This window comes from Phyllobates terribilis, unplaced genomic scaffold (genome assembly GCF_046119375.1).
Source record: "Phyllobates terribilis strain yellow unplaced genomic scaffold, ASM4611937v1 Scaffold_5__5_contigs__length_657084704, whole genome shotgun sequence".
NCBI classification, from domain to species: Eukaryota; Metazoa; Chordata; class Amphibia; order Anura; family Dendrobatidae; genus Phyllobates; species Phyllobates terribilis.
The window spans coordinates 218,958,568-218,984,572 of record NW_027362765.1 but is presented as its reverse complement, the minus strand read 5'-3'; the positions used below and the strand labels follow the sequence as shown (position 1 = coordinate 218,984,572).

General features: G+C 42.3%; 1 protein-coding gene across 4 annotated transcripts in view; it reads right to left on the bottom strand.

The window, feature by feature from the left end:
* PTPRT (protein tyrosine phosphatase receptor type T) overlaps positions 1 to 26,005 on the bottom strand; it is a 526,727-nt gene that overhangs the window by 146,228 nt on the left and 354,494 nt on the right. For 3 of the 4 annotated variants that reach the window (XM_073683802.1, XM_073683803.1, XM_073683801.1), the window contains 7 exons: positions 18,935 to 19,231; positions 18,141 to 18,250; positions 17,827 to 18,028; positions 17,606 to 17,708; positions 14,619 to 14,892; positions 7,024 to 7,060; positions 561 to 696 (listed from right to left, as the gene is read on the bottom strand). In XM_073683802.1, coding sequence (XP_073539903.1) covers positions 561 to 696; positions 7,024 to 7,060; positions 14,619 to 14,892; positions 17,606 to 17,708; positions 17,827 to 18,028; positions 18,141 to 18,250; positions 18,935 to 19,231 — 1,159 coding nt within the window. Of the gene's footprint in view, positions 1 to 560; positions 697 to 895; positions 953 to 7,023; positions 7,061 to 14,618; positions 14,893 to 17,605; positions 17,709 to 17,826; positions 18,029 to 18,140; positions 18,251 to 18,934; positions 19,232 to 26,005 lie in introns of all 4 variants that reach the window. The other variant, XM_073683800.1, reaches the window with a different exon arrangement.

The window sequence follows — 26,005 nt, the reverse complement described above, 5'->3', positions numbered from 1 at the left end:
AAATTACAGACCTCTCCATTCTTTGTAGGTGAGAAAACTTTCAAAATTGGCAGTGTATCAAATACTTATTTTCCCCACTGTACTTGGATTCACATTCAAATCCATAGTCATTACTTTGTGTGAAGCCTCGAAGGTTTGAGTTCATTGCTGGGATGCACTGTCTGATTAATGTATTTGTACTTGTGGCAGCACTCCACTGATACACAATAAGACAACAGATATTTTACATTGACAGTACAAAGACCATGAGCACATTGATGAAAGTTCAACATTATATGTACATTCTCAGGGTAGAGAAACTCACACGTGTAAAAAGATTGACCAAGAAGTGAGAAGACAAGATGAGAAGTAGACAAAGTTCAGAAGAATCAGAGATGTATAGATAAAAAGTATGGAGAAAGCATTGTTATATGGCAGAAGTTCACATCCACACTTTTCTTTAGAAGGCTTAATTACTTAATTACTTTTAAATAATGTTATCAAATAACAATTTTAACCTGTTCTCTGCCAGAGATTTACGTACAATTAACACAAAGTTCACCTATCATTCTCTATCTAACCTTCTCTTGATGGTCATCATGGCCCCAAGGAGTATAATAATGAACATCAGCATCCCTGCAATCACACCGGCGGTCTGCACCGTACTGTCAGCTGGCTTCTCCGGCTCCACGGTGTTGGTATTCTGCGTGGAAGCCCCTTTAAAAAGAAAAGGGGAAGCAATGCCTTAGATTGTATATAAGGCTTACGTTGTATTGTCATTATGGCATGCAAAATTGGCTCTGGCAGCGAAGAGGTTAAAGTTTTTTTTGCCTTTAGGAATTTTGTAGTGGTGGCAATGACTGGATATTTGCTGATAAGATGAGTCAGATGTTGCCTGGAAAGGGCATATAGTCACCTGTAATTGGCTGGCTTGGGGGGAGGCGAGTGATGGGAGGAAGGCTGGAGGTAATCGCTAAGAAGAGGGAGGGATCCCGTCAGTAGGCATGCAGGAGAGGAAAAGATAGTGAGAACGCAGGAGGGAGACATTGGCCACTTTATAAAATCCCTCCTAAAGTGAAAGGAATTTTGATATCATCTGATGGGATTTGGACAGAATCTCGGTTAATTTGGGGGAATTAAAAAAAAAAAAGTTAACTGGTCTGATACAGAATTTTTAGCTTAGAGCAGATTGATGTCTACCACGATTAGCTTAATCCAAGAGCAGTTGCCCAAATAATAAACGTCAATGGCCAAGTTGATTTTTCTGATATTTCACAGAATTGAAATGCCCAAGAGGGCTGATAAGCCCACACCTTCAGGGAAGCTCAACTTAGGTACAAGTGGTTTTTTAGTTTCACCCAACTTGAGGACCACTTCTCAAACATTCCACTGCAACTAGTTACTATTAATAGTTACAACCTTAGTTTATACAAGATTTGCTTTTCAAGATTTAATAACATTTTTGAGATTTGGAATGCACACAAATCAGGTCTGTAAACTTAAAAAGTGTTCTATTTTTTTTTTTACATAAAATCAATTCCAAAAGTTTCTACAATGCTATTCTTAGATATGTCTGCTACATCGTGGAATTGGCTAAGTACTGGAGCAATCAATCATTTTTGAATTGGGTGATTAAAAACAATTGCTTTACTAAAAATGTGATCATGATCATGATGTAAGTGCCTCAACTGCATATTGATGTGATTATACAGAGCTGCCGTTAGGTGTATGAAAACAAAGAAAAGTGCGAAAAACCGAGTCCGGTCCTAGTTAGTTATCAGCAAATTTCTTGACCTGAAATGATGGTGTATCTCATATTAGACTTCATGACTGGTCTTAAATGCAGAATTCCAAACTTTTCTGTTTTATAAACTATAGTAATGGCAAGGTTGAAATGTTTGACATTAGGTGGATCCTGCAAAGATCGCAATTTATAATATGTTAATGTCTCTTATGAAACCAAATCTGTTTCCAGATCATCAAGAGCTAATGTTAAATATTCAAAGGTAATCAATAAAACCATTAGTTTTCATCTACGCTCATGTAATACTTCTTCAATGTCCATTGTTAACTCATACTGTAGCATTTCAGGTTCTAAGTTCAGTCAGAATCAATTTCGCTCTTGCCTCCATAATATCCATGGTGGAGATTCATTGCATCAAGAACAGGGGTGGATTTAGTAATAGGGAAAACAGTGCAAAACCAGACCCCTCATGTTGTCAGCTGCAGTGAAGGAATCCATTCCAGTTTAGCTAGCTTAGTGGCAGGGGGTGGGGGCATTTTAAAGGCCATTTTTAAATATGGAGAACTATGAAAATGTTCAGGAAAGATTGAGTCACTCATACATTTTTGAAATTGGGCCCACCAATGAATATGCTCAGGGATGAAGCTTTTTTCCATCAGAGTCAAACATTCATTTTAAAAGCTCTTCCCCACAAGTAATACATATATAGCATTTCCTTATATTTTGAAGTGGATGCCCAAATATGCATGTCATTGGCCCAACCATTGGCTTGTCCTCACATGGTGGCTGGGTGGTGATCCCACTCTAGTCAACCATGCAGTCTGCTGTAATCTGCACTTCCTCAGCTCCAGACTGTGAGTGCTGCCTTTGGTGACCGAACAGGTAAATCTTAATAACAGAGACTTTGATCATTTATATTCCTTTGTGGCAGACATAAAAGAGTGGGGGACTATAATGATGGTAGGTTATCCTAGAAAGGACAGAAAACTCAGGCGTTTCCCTCCCTGTCATTTTCATTATCATTGGAACAATTATTATATAAGCCGCCATACACATTAGATAGCTGTTAACCAAATATTTCTTGGCCGACACCTTTCTGGGAGAGATGGCTGGGACTAACCAGAGTTGGAATGCCTCACTCCAAGGTCTTCATAGGTACCACATGGTTTATATCTATTTTATGTACACCAGTGCAAGAGCCCAATACAGTCTAATTTTAACTAAGCTTTAATCTAAGGTCCCTGCACCCAGTCTTATACTTAGCAGCCTCCATTTTCTTCTTCAGTTTGTGAGCTGCCGGATCACTCTAGTGTTTGCTGGAGCGAGGCGGAGATCACTTTTTAATGCAAGTCTATGACTGCCTTGTTCTGGGGCCCATAGACTTACATCGAGACCTTTGACCGTTACCTCTGATTTCTGGCCAGTCTGAAGCTGTGGCCACAATATGGCGGCGCGGGACCGGAGCAGGGCTGATAAAAGGTGAAGATGGCTGTGAGTAAGTATAATACTGTGGGCAGGGACCTTAGATTAGAAGCACCATTCCAGTGCTGAAAAATAACAACAATGCAGGAGTAGTGCTTTAATTAAAAAAAAATACTTTATCATAGACCGGAGAAGCAGCTTTTTGAGAGCAATTCTATTAATGTTTTTCCAAAATGTGTTAGAATTGGAAATATACTTTAGTAAATTTAATATGGAAGAAAGTACCGAGCTGCATTTATTAATTTATGGCAGATCTAGAATTCATAATAAGAAAACAATATAAAGCCGCTACTGTATAAAATGCTTCTTCAATGGCTTTAGTCTGAAACTAATTTCATATAAATAAATTGCAATTACTGTGTATTAATTGAATACATTTCTCTTCCTGACGGTTCATATTTTATGCTGTATTTAAGAAAAACTTGTGAAAAGCATAGTTAAAGTATACTTGACCTTCACACAAGGCAGTCATTTTGTAGACTGATTCCAAATTATTATAACTATATTTTTTCTTAGTATTATTATCGGAATGCTTTATTCATGAGAGTGCAGCCTTTTAATTCACTAAGAACTGGTGACATCGTCAAGGCTTAAGTGCCTGTTCTGAATTTTAGTGTTGAGATTTAATGGTGGCTAATATGCGGATGGGAAGGGGGACCTGTCAGGGGAGGGATGTTCCCTATGGCTGTAGTATTTCATTACAATGTGAGAAAGTCTGTATGGGAAATATACATATATTCAAACAAGCTCTTGGACATGACAATCTATATGTTGTATTAATTTGAGAGGAGTCCTGCTATGAAAGAATTGATATTAAAGGGGGTATAGAAGACTTAAAAAAAAAAATGCCTAAGGACTAACAGGCAGTTAGTTACTGCCTACCTGCCTGTTGTGCCCGGAGCCGTTTTCCACCGGCACAGAGTGGTCACAGACGTCCGCTGATGTCACGTCAACAGAGCGGCTGTTTGCCTTCTTGTTGACAGGGCGGGACTACTGCTGTCATGATGATTGACAGCCGCTCCCCACTGCCTAATTAAAGGAAGCCAGCTGTCAATCAGTGTGATACCAGTAGCCCTGCCCTGTCAACAGGAAAAGAAACCGCTGCTCTGTTGCCAGGGAGCAGCTGAAACTCTGGCAGGAGCGATCAGTGACCGGCGCCGGGTACAACAGACAGGTAGTTGCCTCTGTTAGCAACTACTGGCCTGTTAGTTCTTAAGCACTTTTTTTAAAGTCCCGGATATCCCATTTAACTATATAACAAAAACCTTTGTGCATGGACTCCAATTATTTCCTTTTATAAAATGCTTACTTGGACAGAATATTTGAGATTATTTGTGTAATCCATCTATACATTTCGTTTTCTATGTATTCAGCACCATGTATAAACAAGTTAAACAACCAAGTCTTTACTAAACCATACAGCTATATCTACTGCTAAAAAACAATGCTTAATAGGAATCTGTCAGCTGGACGACACTGCCCAAACTGTTTATCTGCGTATCTAGCTCTCGCAAAGACAAATCTATCCATAATTTTAACTAGCCTTCTGCTTGACTGACAGCTTCTATGCTGTTTGACTTCAAGCAAAAGAACTGTCAGTCAAGCAGCAAAAGGAGGTCCTGGGCAGGGAATAGAGCTGGGGAGGCTTACAAAGTGCTTTCACGCATCAAAAGCACTTCCCTATCATATGCATATGGATTCAAATTGTGATTTCTCAGTAATAGAGAAATAGACTAGTTAGCTAAATGTATGGATGGACTTGTCTTTGTAAGAGCTACATTAGCATATAAACAGTTTTGGGGGTGAAGTCCTGCTGACAGATTCCCCTTTAAAAGGAACCCAACAGCAGGCCAGTATGACTGAAAGTCGGCAGTTCCCGGGAGGAATAAAGTTCATTTTCTCCAAGGTGTCGCACTTTCAGTACAGCAGCCAAGCATCTTAGTAACACTATTAACCTGTAGATCAATCCTATATCTGCAAGTTCATAGTGTTATCCGACTTGACAGGTTCCTTATAATGTTACTGTCCAGCCTTTAACACAATGTAATTTTACATTTTAATATGTGTTGATTAATTTTTTAATATATTAATATAGTAGTTGGGGCTTTATGTTTCTAATATTAAGCTCTAAATCTTCTACATAGAGAACTGATAAAATAAAATTCTGGCTAACTGAAGCCACCACTAGAGGGAGCTTAGGAGCTCTCCTTATTTTTGAGTTCAGTGCACAATTTGATGTAAATTTTTAATGGTGTTTCCCACTACTTTGAAATTGATGACCTAGCCGCAGAAAAAGTTTCTGACACCCGACATCATCACTTTTCAGCTCTTAATAGCTCCAGCAGCAGCCCAATAAACTATGTACAGAGCGGAACACCACGACTTTATCTTACTATTTAGTGGCCAGTTATGAATACTACAGATCATCTCCTGGCCCCACATAGTCCTCCATGCAGAATAATGGGCCCCACTTAGTCTTCCATACAGAATAATGGCCCCACATAGTCCTCCATACACAATAATGGCCCCACATGGCGGATTTGGTGTCGTGGGCCAAATATAACCACCCTGCGGGCCAGATTTGTCCCACGGGCTAGAGTGTGACACATATGACCTATACTATCTGTAGGTCATCAGTATCATAGTACTAAGCTCCCCCTAGTGGTGGCTGCAGAATGATGAGCTGTTAACGTTTATCTCGATATCTATTCCGTTTATTTAGTATTTAGAGCTCTGTATAAAAAAAGCTCCAAACATTATGAAAATGTATTAATGTAATTTACCAGTGCAAAAATGTTGACATTTTTAGATTTGAAAGTGGTATTTCAGCTGAAATGAAATTGTATTAGCATATCGAAGCTGAAAGGGCAATCTCCATATTTTTTTTAAAGAAGATATGACAACACATGTGTAACCATATCTCCAATGAAAAGAATGTAAATGAAATGAATAGGATGCCTTGCTGTTAATGTACCTGCCCACGCTACTGTTAGGTGTGCATAAAAATAGTGCAGGGAAAAAGATCATTGATGTCTACAGAACTAACATTATTCTATGTGATTGCAACATAACATACTACAACCTCTGTACAGATGAACAATTCAGGAAGCATAAAAAGCCCCTGTATTTTCCACACCTACGTTCACCAATTACTCTTGATTGTAAAGAGAGTGATTGGATAACGGTAATTTTAGGAAATTGTTGTAAACTGCTGTGAACCTTCAGCTTAAATACAAATACAAGAAAACATAAAATACAGGGTTAGAGGCCATCTAACAATCCCTTGTCCGGTAAAAGAGTAAAAAATGTTTTTGCTGCTGTTTTTTTTCTTATATTTTTGAATTTGTTTGTGTTGTTTTGTACCTTATTGATTGCTACAAGTGGATCTCCTAAGCAAATGTACAGATAATGGCTGTAAAGTGAGAATAAATCTTCACCCCCAAATGCATACCGTGACATTGATGTATTTTATCTGTAAAATTAGTGTGAAAATTCTCTAAAACATTTTAAACTTATGATAAAACATACGCTGGATGAGTCTCAACATATGGGGGAACATAAACTGCCTCTGTGCTATGTAAACCCATGCTAAATCCGAATACCAAATGCCGAGCCTCCTGTTAGGGGCCATTTCTTGGCAGGTTTCTGTAATATATTATGATAAAGGTCTATAGGGAGTTATTTATAAGAACTAGTGCAGGGGAAGACTAAAGAAACAACCAATCACATTGCCCTTGTTTTTATACATTTTTACCCCAGTTTTAATAATATTGCGTATTTTATTAACCAATAATTTCTATTTAATAAAAAATATTCACCTTTTGAGGCCAGCCGGACACAGCTGATTTTAGTCTCCTGTAAAAAAAAAAAAAAAAAAAAACACAAAAAATAAGTTAAGACATCACCACTAGTGTTGAGCGAATTTGTTCGCCATTTCAAATTTGTGTTCGGAGTTCCGGCTTGTTCGCGCCAAAAAATCGGCTCCGCCCACGAACATCCCTGATTTGCCCCCTTGTCATGCAGATAACATCTGAATTTGAAATGCCCAACACTAATCACCACCAAAATACTAAAATGTATTTGTCAATGTTCATGTTCTATGGGCATTCGGGGTCTTATTTAGTTACTACCTGCCCAGTATAGACTTTCTCATATCATGACATACATTTCAATGTTCTTTTTTAACTAGTTAGTAAATACTTTACTTCACTTTCTGCTCATCCCTTGGTTTGCTATAACTGTTGATAATACAGCCTCCTGCCGTTGACTCTTAAAATCAGACCTGTATAGTTCTGCAGCTATGAAGCCAACTAATGTCCTGGTTCTGGTCAACATGTTACGATATGAACATGCAGTCCAGTCTGTAGGCAGAAAGGTATATAGAGCAGAGCAGATTGATGTATAGTCCAGAAAAAAAAAATCAGTGTGACTTTTTTATTATTTCAGCATGATTTCTGAGTTTAGGAGTCCAGTGGGCGGATCTACTGATTGACAGTTATATACATCTCCACATTTATAAAGGCCGTCACTTACTGCCTAGAGCTGCCCACTGGACTCCTAAACCCAGAATGAGTTGAAGTCTAAATGAATAGATTATTAGTAGTGATGAGCGAGTATGTTTTCTTAACCCTTTTGCCGAGTATGCTCGGCCGAGCACCGAGTATTTATAGCGTGCTCGGGCTTTACGTTTTCGTTGCTCCGTGAGCATGATTTGCAACTGTTTGACAGATTTAATACAGGTGAGGAATGCTGGAAAAACAGGCATTCCTCACAAGTATTAAATCTGTCAAACAGTCGCAAATCATATTCACGGAGCAACGAAAACGTAAAGCCCGAGCACGCTATAAATACTCGGTGCTCGGCCGAGCATACTCGGCAAAAGGGTTAAGAAAACATACTCGCTCATCACTAATTATTAGTTTAACAAACCCCTATATTAATCTGCTCAGCTTCTGCTGGCCACAGATTGAACTGTATGTTCAACATGACAGGTTCCTGATATCTCACCCTAAGTCAGTGGTGAACAGCTGGCAGTGCAGGGAAGGGTTCCCAACAGTCCAGAAATACCAGGACAGTCCGTGAAAAGAAACCACTTTTTTGACCTGTCCGTAAATTTTTTTGAAGCTGAAGAAACTTGTATTTGACTGTAATTATCATCATTTTACAGTTTACAGTGAATGCAGCTGATGTCTTCATATCAGAATTATGGGCTGTAGATTTGTATCACTTATAATCATAATGATTTCTTATGGTTTTCCAATGTGTCCATAAAAATATTGTCTGTTAGTGATTTTTTGATAAGCTGTCCAGAAAAATTAAAAAGTCAAGTTTTCAACCCTGGTTCCAGGAAAGATGACTACACAAGCACAGTCACCATCTTTAATATACCAAAGGGGGACAACAAAACCGCTAAATTGCTTAATTAGCAGTTCCCATATGGATGTAATGATGAGTGACTGTAAATGTGCAGCCATATTTCTCCTGGAAGGGGAGGATAACAGGACAGATTGAGTTTGAAGCCCCTTTAATGTGCTAGGATGAGTACTAATGTTCTACGTCAGGTTACTAACCTCATAAAAAAAAGTTATAATTTCCACCAAGTTACATTTAAAATCAGCCCACCACTCGCAGCTGTCTGTGCATTGACCCCTCATTTCTGCATTACCAAACTCATTCTGATATACTGATTTCTAAATGATTTTCTCAATAAAAATAGTTTTAAGCTAAAATAAAATAGCATAAGTCATGCTGAAGCTTCAAATGCTTCTCTTAGGTAGGAGATCAATTTTTAATTTCTTGCCCAAGTCCCTCACTGTAAACCAGAGTTCTCATCAATTTACATGCTTTCAGCTAGTCTAGTGCATGCCTTACACTAGAAAAACACTGTGCTCTTGAACGAGAGCGTAGCTTAGTATCTTCTCTTTGTATACAACTACATGCATCTACGCCATCAAACTGTAATTTGTGCATTTCATTATATAAGTGTATGTACCACTGCAGTACGAGGCACTTTAAATAATATTAACATGTAATAATAATTATTGCTTAAGGAAAACATTAGCCAACAGAAAGAAGAAAAGATAAAAGGAATTATGTTATTTAGCTTTACCCCTCACTAGCGTGTCTCCATAGTCAATATATTATAATAACATATATCATCCTTGACCACGGTGATGTCAACCTTTAAAAGAACATGCTTTACTTTAGACTGCAGGCTTTTTAGGATACACAAGAAAGCCCTTTAGAGGCAACAATCCAACATTGCATTAAAAATTATCTTCTATAAAAGTTTCCTATTAAAGATGATATCCAGTATGCATATTATGTGATAAAACTGCTAATCTGTCTAAGGAAATCTGGTCTGGTCAAAATGGTGGTCTGTCGAAGCAGGTGGTCTTCTGTAGAGGTTTTACTCTATACTGTGCTGTGTTTGGTCACATTACTATATATAGTTGGTAAGATGAAGAAACAAAAATGTATTTATGTATTGTAATAGTAAAAGGGTGTAAGTCAAAAATACAAAAACACTAAATAGGGCATTGTTCTGATATTCCTTTGTCCCCTCGAAGAAGCTAAGCGAAACGTACGTCAGCATGGACAGACACAGGACCTGATGTACCATTGTAAAAACAGCTTGCTCCACTTAAATAAGGTACTATAACCTCTATACAGATATGATTGTATTATATGCTGCACTTCTGCTAAAGATCTAATATTATGCACAGTGGGGAAAATAAGTATTTGATACACTGACGATTTTGCATGTTTTCCCACCTAAAAAGAATGGAGAGGTCTGTAATTTTTATCGTAGGTACACTTCAACTGTGAGAGACAGAATCTTAAAAAATATCCAGAAAGTCACATTGTATGATATTTACATAATTAATTTGCATTTTATTGCATGAAATAAGTATTTGATACAATAGAAAAACAGAACTTAATATTTGGTAAAGAAACCTTTGTTTGCAATTACAGAGGTCAGACCTTTCCTGTAGTTATTGATTAAGTTTGCACACACTGCAGCAAGGCCCACTCCTCCATACAGATCTTCTCCAGATCTTTTAGGTTTCGAGGCTGTAGCTGGGCATCATTGAGTTTCAGCTCCCTCCAAAAATTTTCTATTGGGTTCAGGACTAGAGACTGGCTAGGGTACTCCAGGACCTTGAAATGCTTCTTAAGGAGCCACTCCTTAGTTGCCCTGGTTGTGCGTTTCTGTTCATTGTGATGCTGGAAGACCCAGCCACCACCCATCTTCAACGCTCTTACTGAGGGAAGGAGGTTGTTGGCCAAAATCTTGTGAAACATGACCACATTGTAACGGGTCTGGGAGGTGGAACCTCTGAGCAACTATACAAAGGGGCAGTCCTTGTAAGGAAGCAGGTGACTCCCAGGGAAGGCGGGCAGGCAGTCACGGCTAGTGACGGGGACAGTCTCTGGGTAAGAGGGCAGGAGGTCACAGCAAGTGACGGGGACAGTCTCTCGACAGGCGGGTGGTCACGGCAAGATACGGGGACAGTCTCTTGACAGACGGGTGGTCACGGCAAGTGACGGCTAAACCTCCAGGTAGGCTAGCAGGCAGGTAGCAGGTGGACACTCCCAGGTGAGCGGGCAAGAGTCTCTGGACAGACAGGTGGTCACAGCAAGTGATGGCTGAGCCTCCAGGTAGGCTAACAGGCGGATAGCAGATGGCCGCTCCCAGGTGAGCGGGCAAGAGTCTCTGGACAGGCAGGTGGTCACAGCAAGTTTCGGCAGAGCCTCCAGGTAGGCTAACAAGCAGGTAGCAGATGGACGCTCCTAGGTGAGCGGTCAAGAGTCTCTGGACGGGCAGATGGTCACAGCACGTGACGGCAGAGCCTCCAGGTAGGCTAGCAAGCAGGTAGCAGGTGAGCGCTCCCAGGTGAGCGGGTAAGAGTCTCTGGACGGGCAGGTGGTCACAGCACGTGACGGCAGAGCCTCCAGGTAGGCTAGCGGGCAGGTAGCAGGTGAGCGCTCCCAGGTGGGTGGGCAGACGGATCCATAGACAGACTGGCAGGGCTGGTAGGCAGACTGTCGGACCGCAGGAATGTCAGCAGATAGACACGTATCAGGCAGGTATCAAACAGGAAACTGGCAGGTAACTGGCAGGTATCTGGTAACGGGACCTGAGGGCTGAAGCAGAGTGAAAGGCTATGCTACAACATTGCTCGGGCACCTCCATTTTGGAGGAGGTGCCTTATATATGGAGAGGTCCTCCGGCCATTGGCCGGGGACTCCGTAGGACGGCGCGCACGGCCCCTTTAAGAGAGGGCGAGCGCGCGCGCGCCCTAAGCACATTGGCCGGGAAAGAGCGCGCGCTGCCAGCAGAGCGGGAGGAAGACGCCGGGCACGGAGAGGTGAGGGGAACAGCGTCCCTGCCTAGCAGGAGGCAGGGACGCCAACGCTACACACATCCATCATCCCTTCAATACGATGCAGTCGTACTATCCCATTTGCAGAAAAACACCCCCAATGTATGATGTTTCCCCCACCATGTTTCATGATTGGGAAAACTTGCAAAGTCGTCAGTGTATCAAATACTTTTTTTCCCCACTGAACATACAGTAGATATAATTATAGAAATCTGTTGAACATTTCTTTCTTGGATTTGCCCCCATCTTACATTATTGCATTTTAATGTATAGACTATCTGTTAGGAGGACGGTTGCAGACAACTTTATTATAATGGAAATCAACCGACCCCAGGGTCTGCGATGCAGCCTGGAGGACCAACTTAAATGATAAACCCTTCTGTGTTACTGCACACTGGAACGGGTATAGCAATTCGCACTATCTCCGTTAGCAGCACGAGAGATGTGCGGTGAAAAACTATCTGTAGTCCTCCTACTGCACAGGGACTACACTGGCGGTGCTAGGATGCATGTGTGACTACGCCGACGGGTACACGTGTCTCCAGCCGGCGTGCTACTGGACTGAAGAATACTACTCCACGTGGCTGACAGGCGATAGTCGTGGATAGGACGTCTGCAGGCTGCTCGGGGTGTTAGGCGACCCCTTTGGCAGAGTCAGACTGCAAGACGAAGCTACCTGCCTATTTCCACTAGCCTGCCTATTTCAACTACAGCTGCCTATGGAAACTCGTGGAACACAGTCGTCCACACAACAGCATCACTTGCTCAAAGATCAGAGCGCGCCGCCATGTTTGTGGGCGGGCCTTTTAAAGACTAAGCCCTGCCCACCATCGCACCATTCAACAGCCCTGTCTCCCTCCGCAACCTATGCTTAACATAGCTAGGCACAAATACCCAAGCGACAGTCTGTACATCTCATGGACCAGCTAGGCATTGGGGCTGACAACAATGCTGAGCAGCATCAGCCCCGGGTGGACTGAAATGGGAGACCACAGATGGTTCTGGACTCATTTTGAATCCAGCAACAGCCCGACGCCTAACACTATCTTTCTACGCTATGCTTGTTTTGTGCCTGTCAGGAAGTCGCCTTTGTGTTTAATGTTTTACTATATATACAGTACAGACCAAAAGTTTGGACACACCTTCTCATTTAAAGATTTTTCTGTATTTTCATGACTATGAAAATTGTACATTCACACTGAAGGCATCAAAACTATGAATTAACACATGTGGAATTATATACTTAACAAAAAAGTGTGAAACAACTGAAAATATGTCTTATATTCTAGGTTCTTCAAAGTACCCACCTTTTGCTTTGATGACTGCTTTGCACACTCTTGGCATTCTCTTGATGAGCTTCAAGAGGTAGTCACCGGAAATGGTCTTCCAACAATCTTGAAGGAGTTCCCAGAGATGCTTAGCACTTGTTGGCCCTTTTGCCTTCATTCTGCAGTCCAGCTCACCCCAAACCATCTCGATTGGGTTCAGGTCTGGTGACTGTGGAGGCCAGGTCATCCGGCGTAGCACCCCATCACTCTCCTCCTTGGTCAAATAGCCCTTACACAGCCTGGAGGTGTGTTTGGGGTCATTGTCCTGTTGAAAAATAAGTGATGGTCCAACTAAACGCAAACCGGATGGAATAGCATGCCGCTGCAAGATGCTGTGGTAGCCATGCTGGTTCAGTATGCCTTCAATTTTGAATAAATGCCCAACAGTGTCACCAGTAAAGTACCCCCACACCATCACACCTCCTCCTCCATGCTTCACGGTGGGAACCAGGCATGTAGAGTCCATCCGTTCACCTTTTCTGCATCGCACAAAGACATGGTGGTTGGAACCAAAGATCTCAAATTTGGACTCATCAGACCAAAGCACAGATTTCCACTGGTCTAATGTCCATTCCTTGTGTTCTTTAGCCCAAACAAGTCTCTTCTGCTTGTTGCCTGTCCTTAGCATTGGTTTCCTAGCAGCTATTTTACCATGAAGGCCTGCTGCACAAAGTCTCCTCTTAACAGTTGTTGAAGAGTTGTGTCTACTGCTAGAACTCTGTGTGGCATTGACCTGGTCTCTAATCTGAGCTGCTGTTAACCTGCGATTTCTGAGGCCGGTGACTCGGATAAACTTATCCTCAGAAGCAGAGGTGACTCTTGGTTTTCCTTTCCTAGGGCAGTCCTCATGTGAGCCAGTTTCTTTGTAGCGCTTGATGGTTTTTACAACTGCACTCGGGGACACTTTCAAAGTTTTCCCAATTTTTTGCAATGACTGACCTTCATTTCTTAAAGTAATGATGGCCACTCGTTTTTCTTTACTTAGCTGCTTTTTTCTTGCCATAATACAAATTCTAACAGTCTATTCAGTAGGACTATCAGCTGTGTATCCACCAGACTTCTGAACAACACAACTGATGGTCCCAACCCCATTTATAAGGCAAGAAATCCTACTTATTAAACCTGACAGGGCACACCTGTGAAGTGAAAACCATTTCTGATGACTACCTCTTGAAGCTCATCAAGAGAATGGCAAGAGTGTTAAAAGCAGTCATCAACGCAAAAGGTGGCTACTTTGAAGAACCTAGAATATAAGACATATTTTCAGTTGTTTCACACTTTTTTGTTAAGTATATAATTCCACATGTGTTAATTCATAGTTTTGATGCCTTCAGTGTGAATATACAATTTTCATAGTCATGAAAATACAGAAAAATCTTTAAATGAGGAGTTTCCAAAATTTTGGTCTGTACTGTATTAGTTTATTTACTTCATAAACTTATATATGTTTTGAAAGATCTTTTGAGTTCACTTATTTATGTTCTGGGATATATTCTTAATCGTTCCTAAGCATTGGTTTTAATGAATTGTTTTACAACATTCTTTCATCTACCTTTGTAATAGGTTTACACTCTCCATGAGAAGGTGGCATGAGGACAACCCAATCTTAGGTCCCTCAGCTGAAGTAGTGGCTGCCCTAATGTGTATTTAGTACCCTTCAAAACAAAATTTGGATTATTATATAAGGTGTATATGTACCCCATTGGCAGTGCTCAAAGCCTGGAAATAAATGCTGTAACTCTTCACAGGTGAAAGTGGTGGATTCCAATATCCATTGTAGGTTCTGTTGTCTCCAACTGTAAAGAGCTGTGAAGATGCCAATTGTGTTGGTTTTAGTTCTGCCGCAAAGTAATGAGGAGACTCCATAACTGAGGCATTTCTGTAACTGACAGGTACTGGAAAGCATCCATTACCATCTGCAGCCCTCCCTGACCTCTGGGTTCTTTCCTCCTTTACCACAAGTTGGTAAACACTGTAAAAAAAGGAAAAATGAAAAAAAAGAGAAAACATTCATACAGGGATTAAAGGGGTAGCAGAGTGTAGATAAAAACAGGAAAAGATAAAAGGACAGGGATCATTAACTATCATTAGATATTTAGGATATGTATTGCTTGGACTAGTTTCTGGAAAAGTATGAAAGGCCAGCTGCTCATCAGAGATTGATGAGGCTGTCTTATTGTGTGCTTACTTAGCTAGAAATGGTTTATGGATGTCCACACGCTGGAAAACTGAAGCCATTCTGAGGACAGGAGCGGATACCGTGCAATATTATTGAGATAGTAAATTCCAAAAACAAGCATTAGTACTTGATTTACAGAAGTATACAGAGAAAGGGGGCCATTCACAGAATGAAGACGCCTTATCGTCCTGTTTCATGAGACTTTCATAGCTGAGCTGTACATAATAGGACCCTTTAGGGCTGTTGATCCAGAGACATGATGAGACATAAAGGGAACCTGTCAAATGATTTATGCTGCCCGACCTGTGGACAGCATAAATTGGGAAACAAGTACGTTTTTTCAGCCATGTATGATTACTCTGAAATGTGGCGGCATTTCAGAAAGAACATACTTTGAAGGGCTAGCTGAGGACTATGCATTTTGGATGACTAGTCTGAGACTAGCCCCCTCCCCTTGACTGGTAGGTCTTTCCGTAGACACACAGATAGGGACTTAGCAGCCATGTGGAACAGGGTGGGAAAAAGCGCATGAGGACCTCAGATTAGTCATCTGAGATGCATAGTCCACGGCCAAGTTTTCTGAAACATAATGGTGCTTCATAGTAAACCATACCTGGCTGCAATAGCGCAGTTTATTTCATGCCACTAGCCTTCCCTTTACCAGAAGCTACATAGTCCATGTTTTTCCGACCATAGCACATGTGGCAAGCCCTTTATGCCAATGTATTTATTCTAGCTTGTAGAGATACTTTCCAGGTTGGTCAGTTACTTAAAGTTTATACTGTTACCTCTCCGACTAACAAGGAAATGTCAACCACAGTGAATGATGTATAAGCATTCATTGTGACATCCTATGTACGTTTGCAATCAAAATTATTCAACCGGCATTGCAATTTGGGTTTATATTAAAACTTTCTGCTGTGTACAATAAACATATCAAGCAAAAACAATTTATATAGCTTAGCTCAACAAATAAGTGGTTTATCCTAATTCAACACAAAATGGCACTTTTACTGAATATTGTAGCCTCAGAATCATTCAGCCCCTGAATAGAATTCCTCATAAGGGCACACAACTGCAAATCAGATCATATTTATTGCAAATAACCAAGAGACTAACCATTTATGAGACAAAAAAAAACACATCAAATACCTGTCTTGGTTAAGGGTTTGCTGTCTGTGGTGTTTGATTGCATGTTAGAAATACAGCTCTATCAAGAGAGTGGTCCAAAAAAGCTAAGAGAAGAGATCATTTTTGTACATAAACAAGGAAGAGGATACAAAAAGATACCAAGGGCATTGAATGTTCTTGCAGATACAAATGGAAGCTTAGTTCACAAGATAAAAAGTTTAATGAACACTAGCTGCACTTCCTGTACATGGCAGAAAGAGGAAGATCTCACCAGCTGCTACCAGATTAGTGAGAAGACAGGTGGTCCAAATACCTGCAACAAGATTTGGTGATAGCAGGCACTGAAATTTCAGTTTGGACAGAAGGTTGTATGCAAAACACTGAAGGTCTCCATGCACGGACATCAAGATATAAACATCTACTAATACAAAGACATAAAAAAGTGGGTCCAAACATGTTCAAAACCATATAAATAAGTCACTGAAGTTTTTGAATTTTGTTCTCTTGAGAAACGTAACAACACTGGAACTTTTGGGGCTTATGGATCAGTGTTATTTCTAGAGGAGGAAGAATTAATCATGTTCTGAAAAGAGCACCCTGCCTACAGTGAAGCAAGGTGGGGGTTCGATGATTCCTAGGGCACTGGAAACCTTCAACATGTGGCGGGAAGGGTGAATTCAAACAGGTGTCAAGAAACTGTAGAAGGAAATTTCATACTTCCTGCGTAGAAGCTGACACTTGGCATTCATAAAGCATCCAAATTCCAAAAGAACAATAATCCCTAAGTCCACCAAGACTTGATTTCAGAAGATGTCTTTGAAGATTCTGGAGGGCCGTCAAAGTTGCCTGAAAGAACTTTATATAAAATCCTTGGTGGGATTTGAGAAGGCAATACCAAGAGTATTAGTGACCTGGATGCTATTACCAATGAAGAGTGAGATGGAATTTCTCAGGAATGCTGCTAGAAGCTGGTGTTTGTCTATGTATCACATTTGCAGCAGGTCATAACAGCTAAAGAGTCCTCTAGTGAGTACTATAGACACTTCTCATGAAGGGGTTGAATAATTCTGAGACAGCTGAGTCAGTAAGACTGGCATTTTGTGTTGAATGTGTAGAAACCACTAGTTATATCAGTTGATTGGTTTATTGAAAACAGCAGAAAATTTGTAGATTTTGTTAATACATGTAATTTACAATAGGGGTTCAATCATTTTGATTGCAACTATAAAAGTAATTTAGACAAATTGTCTTTGTGTTCAATAAAGCCACGATTCCTACTTTTTATGGTTTCAGCCTCTTTATTATTAGTTCAGTTTAAACTAGGGCTTTTGGATTTTTGGGTTTTAGTTTTTTTGCACCAGTCATAAGTGTTTACCTTACAGGAGCCCCCCGGGATTGTGCTGGTTTCAACCATACTGTAATTGTGGTTTCCGTTTCATTCAAAGGGGCCTCAGCTTCTGAATCAGTGAGAGAAGGAGCTGTGAGGGCAGTTTACAGAGAGCATTTGTTAGAAAAGTAGAGATTTTGCAAAGAACAAAGACAGTAAAAGTTACCTAAGAATACAGGGAAAATAGATCAGAGAAAATAGTTTGAAACCTGCAATTTTTGTAGCTATGCGGGTGGTGACGGGTGGTCCAAAGCCCTTGCTAGTACTCGCTCTTATAGTGAATGAATAGGTGGAGCCAGGATACAACCCAACAAACAGATGATGAGTCTCATTCCGTAGTTTGAAGATCCGACCTTTTTGATTTGCTAGCTCGGCACTTGGATCTAGAGAACCTACAGCCTTGTATGAGATCTGAGGGAAGAAGATTCATTAAATTAGATATGGTTACAGCACATAGGTGTCCTGCGAATACAGTGAAAACTGAGAACTGCAGAATTGTTGGCAATGGCTACTCTCTTTGTACCTCATACATGGAGATGATCCCATTGGTCTCATTAGGAGCTTTCCATTGTAGGTAAATCTTTTCCTCAAAAGGTCCCCCCTGTATGGACTCCAAAGGGATGGGTCCAGGCACTGAAATTGCAGATAGAATCTGTTACTAACTAGTTAAAAATCTATGATTTATACATTTCCAATGGCTCTTTGCAATATATATTTTACAAGAGTAGACACAGACAGTAGAGGGCCCCTGCTTGAGAACAATATATGGGCCCCTTTGCAATATTTCAACATAATGCACCCCTTTATGTGTCCTTTACTTTTTCATTACTTTTTTTTAAGGGCCCCATTATTTGAAGGACTCCTGTGTGACTGGACAAGTTACACCAATAGTATAGTAGTAAGAAAAATCCAGCACTCTGAGGCGAGTATGGTGAAAAAACATGAGACTTTTATTACAGTGGTCCTCATAGATATTGTATATCATACGTGACATTTCAGTCAATGGAGACCTTTATGAAACATACACATGTGTATCAGGCTTCAGGGTGTGGAAGAAGATGAAGAGGAGGCGCACTGTGTGTATAAGCGACGTCCATTGCTGGAGCATTGAGCGCTCATACTTCTTTAGTAATATGGATAGGGATCCTATCCGGGTACCTACTTCTGACCGGGAGTGCCATATTTTCTTTTGTGCACCAATGGTATGTCCGCCCCTGACTTTTTATATATCTACAAATGACTACAGGTTCCAAACATGATAAACATTAATCAATGGGTCAACAATATACCGGTACTTTTATTATGGCTACTACTTACCATCCTCCTCAGTGTGTACTACAACCTCTCCGCTCTCCATTCTCCCTTCAGGGTTGCTTAGTGCAAGTCTCAGGTACACGGCGGTGTGAGGACGTAGACTCCTCAAGGTGTAATGACTTGATGTCAGAATCAGCTCCTCCGTTTCCACTCGTTCCTCTCCTAGTTGGTAGCTATAGTGTAATGTTAAATTATAACTATGACATCGGGTTACAGTGTAGCCAAAAGGTTCCCATTGCAGAGTCAGCTGGCGAGCCCTGATATCCACCAGTTCCACATTTTGGGGTCCATGTACAGGCTCTGTGAAGAGAATACATTTCACATACAGTATATAAGCATCCAACAAGTGGAAAATATTTTCACATATCAGTGTTATGCCCTTAAGAGCTATGTGGAAAAGGGATCTGAACTCAGCACAGAGTCAAAATTGGGACTGGGCGTTTAATGGGTTTGATTATTATTTGGATTATTTCACAATTACTTTGCTTATATGCTGCAAAAACTCCTTGATTGATGCGTCAAACATAGCATTAGGCCTCCACACACAAAATGCCAAAAAAAATGTATTTTTGCCCTTAGTCTGGATAAGATGCATAATCACACTTTTTTTTTTACTGTTTAGTAAAGTGCAGTACAGTGGACCACTCTTTCCTATAGAGTGGACCACTGCAAAAAAAATGGACCCAGCTGCTGGTCTCATATGTACTACACCTTTTCCAGTTGCACAAGATCAGGCAAAGTTTTTCGTTCTGTGGGTATAAATAAGAATGTGTCTGTTCACCAATATTAAGAAGAGATCTTGAAGAAATAAGCAAAGCATAAAATATGTAAAGAATTGCACTATATGAAACTTTCTAAATATATTGCTGTTGAACAGAACAATCCTAGTGATTACAACTGGCAGTTAGGAATAAGATTATTGTAACTAATATTCATTTTTATTATCAATATCAGATTGCCAATGACTACAAAACCCTGGCCAGACTAACAAAATAACTCTTATGTCTATAGACACCTGTAGCTTCATACATGCATTAGTGGTCAACATTATTGGCAATATCTTCAGAAATAAGTGGATATGTAACATCTGTGTTTCATTAGGATATTTTAATAACATGTTCAAATATATTCAACAAATATGTTGTACCGTCACCCTACATACAGTCATTTGTAAAGAGAGAGATGAAACCTAGAACATGACATAGGCTAATGATTAAAGCCATCTTTCCATAATAATTGGTTGGTTGTACAAACATTGTTAACAATGACAACCTTTAAACTTTCTGTGGCCACCGGTGAGCTTCTTGTACCAGTCTGCTCATAATTTCTTCCACTGAAATTCTCTGACAATTCTTTTTCCCAGTAGCAGATCTCTGCTTTCTCCAAAGATTTTTAATTGGATTGAGATCTGGACTCATGGCTAGTGTTGAGCATTCCGATACTGAAATATCGGGTATCGGCCGATATTCACTGTATCGGAATTCCGATACTTAATTCCGATACTTTTATAATATCGAATACCGGAATCGGAAGTTCCCATAATGCCTGCGCTCTGCAGTGTCTCTGAAGGATGACAAGCTGGATGGCAGCGCTCAGCTGCGATCCAGCTTGTCATCAGAATGCCATCCCAGCGTGGGAGAATTCTCCTGATTGTTTAAAAGCCGGCGCGCGGTAAAAAGCCGCCGGCTTTTAAACAATCACGCAGCCCCATACTGCTTCCCCGCAGCCTCCCACCCCGATCCTCCGCTCCCCTCGCCACCTCCCATCCCGATCGTAAATTAGGACCGGGCGGGGAGCGCAGCACCAAGGAGCGAAGGACCCGGGCGGGGAAGCCGGCAGTGAAAAGACTTCACCGCCGGCTTTCCCGTTCTGTGCTGCGCTTTCCCGCCGGTTATTTCAAATGAACAGCTGAGGTATCAGGTGATGCCGATCAGCTGTTCATTTGAAGTAGCCGCGGTGCCCTCAGAGGGTTCATGTGAGTTCATGCTTGACTGCATGAACTCACATCAACTTTCCCACGGCCGCACAGGTCAGCCTCACCTCCCGGACCCGTCATGATTAGTGTGTGCGGGGTGTGTGTGTGTGCGGGGTGTGTGTGCGGGTGTGTGTGCGGGGTGTGTGTGTGCGGGTGTGTGTGCGGGTGTGTGTGTGTGTGCGGGTGTGTGTGCGGGGTGTGTGTGCGGGTGTGTGTGCGGGTGTGTGTGCGGGCAGACATAGGCCGATGTGACACTACTACTCCCATCGGCCTATGTCTGTCCCCCGTCCACTCCTGCCAGCAGGATCAGCTCGATGGGAGCAGTAGTTCCCATCAGCCTGATCCTGCTATTTAAATTGCCCTACTGTGTCCCCAATAAATGTTAAATACATGTCATTGGTGGCCAGTGGTTACCTAAAAGAAATTAGTTCATACATTACCTGTCCCCGCCGATCGCCACCTAAAATAAAGTAAAAAATAAAAAACTACACCTATACTCACCTAGACACCTAATTCCCCGAAGCCATCGATCTCCTGTAATAAAATATAAAATAATAAACCACAACCTTATCCTTACCCCTCCGTAGTAGTCCACGAGTGTCCCACGAAGATCTCCAGTTCAGAGCAGCCACATAGAATGTGACCGCTCTGAACCGCTGCCGCCGCTAGAATGACGGGGCCGTAAGGGTTCACCGGAGTTCAAGCAGCGCTGCTCCGGTTAGCTCCTTTACGGCACTGCTGTATCGTGAGAAATTCCCACGGTACAGCACTGCCGTAAAGGAGGTCTCCGGAGCTGCGCTGCCTGAATGCACTCCGGTGACCTCAGTCAGTGGCTCCCGCTGCCGGGAGCGGACGTGTTCCCGGCAGCGTGAGCTTACAGCAGCCATGCACAGCTGTCACCATCTCCAGATGTGACAGCTGTGCATGGGAGATCAGCGCAGGAACGTGGACAGGTAACTATTTTTTTTTTAGTAAACTAAGAATTAAATAAAATGGTGTTTTATTTCAAATAAATTATTTTTTTCTGGGTGTAGTGTGTTTTTTCTTTTTAACACTTTGTAGGTTAGTAATGGGGGTGTCATATAGACGGCCATCATTACTAACCTGGGCTTCATGGCAGCTGGCGCTGACATGAACCCCACCACTATTACCCCCTGCCACCGCACCAGGGCAGCGTGGAAGAGCGAGGCTAAGTGCCAGAATTGGCGCATCCTATGGATGCGCCATTTCTGGGGCGGCTGACGGCTGGTGTTTCTAGCCTGGGAGGGGGCCAATATTCATGGCACCCTTCCTGAGCTATTAATATCAGCCCCCAGCTGTCTGCCTAGCCTTTGCTAGCTATTAAAATAGAGGGGACCCCACGTCATTTTTTTTTGGGGGGTCCCCCATTTTAATAGCTAGTAAAGGCTAGGTATTCAGCTGGGGGCTGATATTAGTAGCCTGGGAAGCTCCGTGGGTTTTACCCCCTTCCCAGGCTTCAAACATCTGCCCCAGCCGTCTGCTTAACCTCCGCTAGAGACTAAAATTATGGGGGATCCCACGCCATTTTTTTTTTAAATAAATCCTTTATTTTAACACTAAATGACATTTGAGGACTTAATAAAGATGCAGTCCCTAAATTATTATTTATTTTTTAATAAATTTTTCCCAAAACTTTTGACGTGGGCTTCGCCATATTTTTGTATGCCAGCCAGGTACAGCATCCAGCTTCTATGAACGCGCCATTTTCCGGGGCGGCCGCGGACTGCAATTTTCAGCGGGGGGGGGGAGGGCAAAAAGCTTGGTGCCTCCCTGCGCTGCAGATTCCATCCCCCAGCTGCCTAGTTGTACCTGGCTGGACACAAAAATAGGGAGAAGCTCCACGTTTTTTTTTTTTAAATTATTTCATGAAATTCATGGAATAATTAAGAAAAAAAGGGCTTCCCTATATTGTTGTGTCCGGCTAGGTACAAATAGGCAGCTGGTGGTTGGGGGCAGCCCGTTCCTGCCTGCTGTACCTGGCTGGACACAAATATAGTGTGAAGCCCCACGTCAATTTTTTTTTAATTATTTCAGGAAATTCATGAAATAATTAAAAAAAAATTATGTGGGGCTTCGCCCTATAATTGTGTCCAGCCAGGTACAGCAGGCAGGAACGGGCTGCCCCCAACCACCAGCTGCCTATTTGTACCTAGCCGGACACAACAATATAGGGAAGCCCTTTTTTTCTTAATTATTCCATGAATTTCATGAAATAATTAAAAAAAAAAATGTGTGGCGCTTCGCCCTATTTTTGTGTCCAGCCAGGTACAACTAGGCAGCTGGGGGCTGGAATCTGCAGCGCAGGGAGACCCAAGCTTTCTGGGTCCCACCCGCTGCAAATTGCAGTCCGCAGCCGCCCCGGAAAATGGCGCGTTCATAGAAGCGCCATCTTCTGGCGCTGTACCCAACTCATCCAGGGCCCTGGTGCGGTGGCTCACTGGGTAATAAAGGGGTTAAGGCCAGCTTGGCATTATCAGCTGGCCCTAAGCCCGAAATTCATGGGGTCACGCCAATATTAGACATGACCGCCATGAATTTCTAGTAAAGTATTTAAAAAAAACACAAACACCCAGAAAAAAGTCCTTTAATTGAAATAAAGACACAATTCTTTATTGTTCTAAATTAAACCATACTTACCGCCACACCCATTCCAGCTGAAGCCAACGATCTCCTGCAATAAAAGTAAAATAATAAAGCAACCTCATCCTTACCTTTCCATGGTTCCCAGGACAGCTTCAGCTCTGCTACATCGAGATGACAGGCTGGACCGCAGCAGAACGCTGCCATCCAGCCTGTCATCCCGCGGACACTGAGAAGCGCAGGCATGCTTGCGCTCCTCAGTGTCTTTCTGTGACGTCATCCAGATGAGCCGAGGTCATGTCCAATGAACTCAGCTCACCTCATGCACGTCACTGACAGCGTGGGAAAATTCTCCTGCACTCAGCGCTTCAGCGTGAGAATTCTCCCACGCTGTCAGTGACGTGCATGAGGTGCGCCGAGTTCATGGGACATGACCTCACCTCATGCACGTCACTGACAGCGTGGGAAAATTCTCACACTGAAGCGCTGAGTGCAGGAGAATTCTCCCACGCTGTCAGTGACGTACATGAGGTGAGCCGAGTTCATTGTCGGCTCATCTGGATGCCGTCACAGCCAGACACTGAGGAGTGGAAGTATGCCTGCGCTTCTCAGTGTCTGCGGGATGACAGGCTGGATGGCAGCGTTCTGCTGCAGTCCAGCCTGTCATCTCGATGTAGCAGAGCTGGAGCCGTCGTGGGAGCCATGGAAAGGTAAGGATGAGGTTGCTTTATTATTTTTCTTTTATTGCAGGAGATCGTTGGCTTCAGCTGGAATGGGCGTGATGGTAAGTATGGTTTAATTTAGAACAATAAAGAATTGTGTGTTTATTTCAATTAAAGGACTTTTTTCTGGGTGTTTGTGTTTTTTTTAAATACTTTACTAGAAATTCATGGTGGTCATGTCTAATATTGGCGTGACCCCATGAATTTCGGGCTTAGGGCCAGCTGATAATGCCAAGCTGGCCTTAACCCCTTTATTACCCAGTGAGCCACCGCATCAGGGCCCTGGATGAGTTGGGTACAGCGCCAGAAGATGGCGCTTCTATGAACGCGCCATTTTCCGGGGCGGCTGCGGACTGCAATTTGCAGCGGGTGGGGCCCAGAAAGCTTGGGCCTCCCTGCGCTGCAGATTCCAGCCCCCAGCTGCCTAGTTGTACCTGGCTGGACACAAAAATAGGGCGAAGCTCCACGTTTTTTTTTTTTTAAATTCATGAAATTCATGGAATAATTCAGAAAAAAAGGGCTTCCCTATATTGTTGTGTCCGGCTAGGTACAAATAGGCTGCTGGTGGTTGGGGGCAGCCCGTTCCTGCCTGCTGTACCTGACTGGACACAAATATAGGGCGAAGCCCCACATCAATTTTTTTAAATTATTTCATGAATTTCCTGAAATGATTTAAAAAAAATTGACGTGGGGCTTCGCACTATATTTGTGTCCAGCCAGGTACAGCAGGCAGGAACGGGCTGCCCCCAACCACCAGCTGCCTATTTGTACCTGGTTGGACACAACAATATAGGGAAGCCCTTTTTTTCTTAATTATTTCATGAATTTCATGAAATAATTAAAAAAAAAAAATACGTGAAGCTTCTCCCTATTTTTGTGTCCAGCCAGGTACAACTAGGCAGCTGGGGGATGGAATCTGCAGCGCAGGGAGGCCCAAGCTTTCTGCCCCCCCCCCTCCCCCCCCCCGCTGAAAATTGCAGTGCGCAGCCACCCCGGAAAATGGCGCGTTCATAGAAGCTGGATGCTGTACCTGGCTGGCATACAAAAATATGGCGAAGCCCACGTCAAAAGTTTTGGGAAAAATTAATTAAAAAATAAATAATAATTTAGGGACTGCATCTTTATTAACTCCTCAAATGTCATTTAGTGTTAAAATAAAGGACTTATTTTAAAAAAAATTGACGTGGGGCTTCGCACTATATTTGTGTCCAGCCAGGTACAGCAGGCAGGAATGGGCTGCCCCCAACCACCAGCTGCCTATTTGTACCTGGTTGGACACAACAATATAGGGAAGCCCTTTTTTTCTTAATTATTCCATGAATTTCATGAAATAATTTTAAAAAAAAATGCGTGGGGCTTCGCCCTATTTTTGTGCCCAGCCAGATACAACTAGGCAGCTGGGGGCTGGAATCCGCAGCGCAGGGAGACCCAAGCTTTCTGGGCCACCCCCGCTGCAAATTGCAGTCCGCAGCCGCCCCAGAAAATGGCGCGTTCATAGAAGCGCCATCTTCTGGCGCTGTACCCAACTCATCCAGGGCCCTGGTGCGGTGGCTCACTGGGTAATAAAGGGGTTAAGGCCAGCTTGGCATTATCAGCTGGCCCTAAGCCCAAAATTCATGGGGTCACGCCAATATTAGACATGACCACCATGAATTTCTAGTAAAGTATTTAAAAAAACACAACACCCAGAAAAAAGTCCTTTAATTGAAATAAACACACAATTCTTTATTGTTCTAAATTAAACCATACTTACCACCACGCCCATTCCAGCTGAAG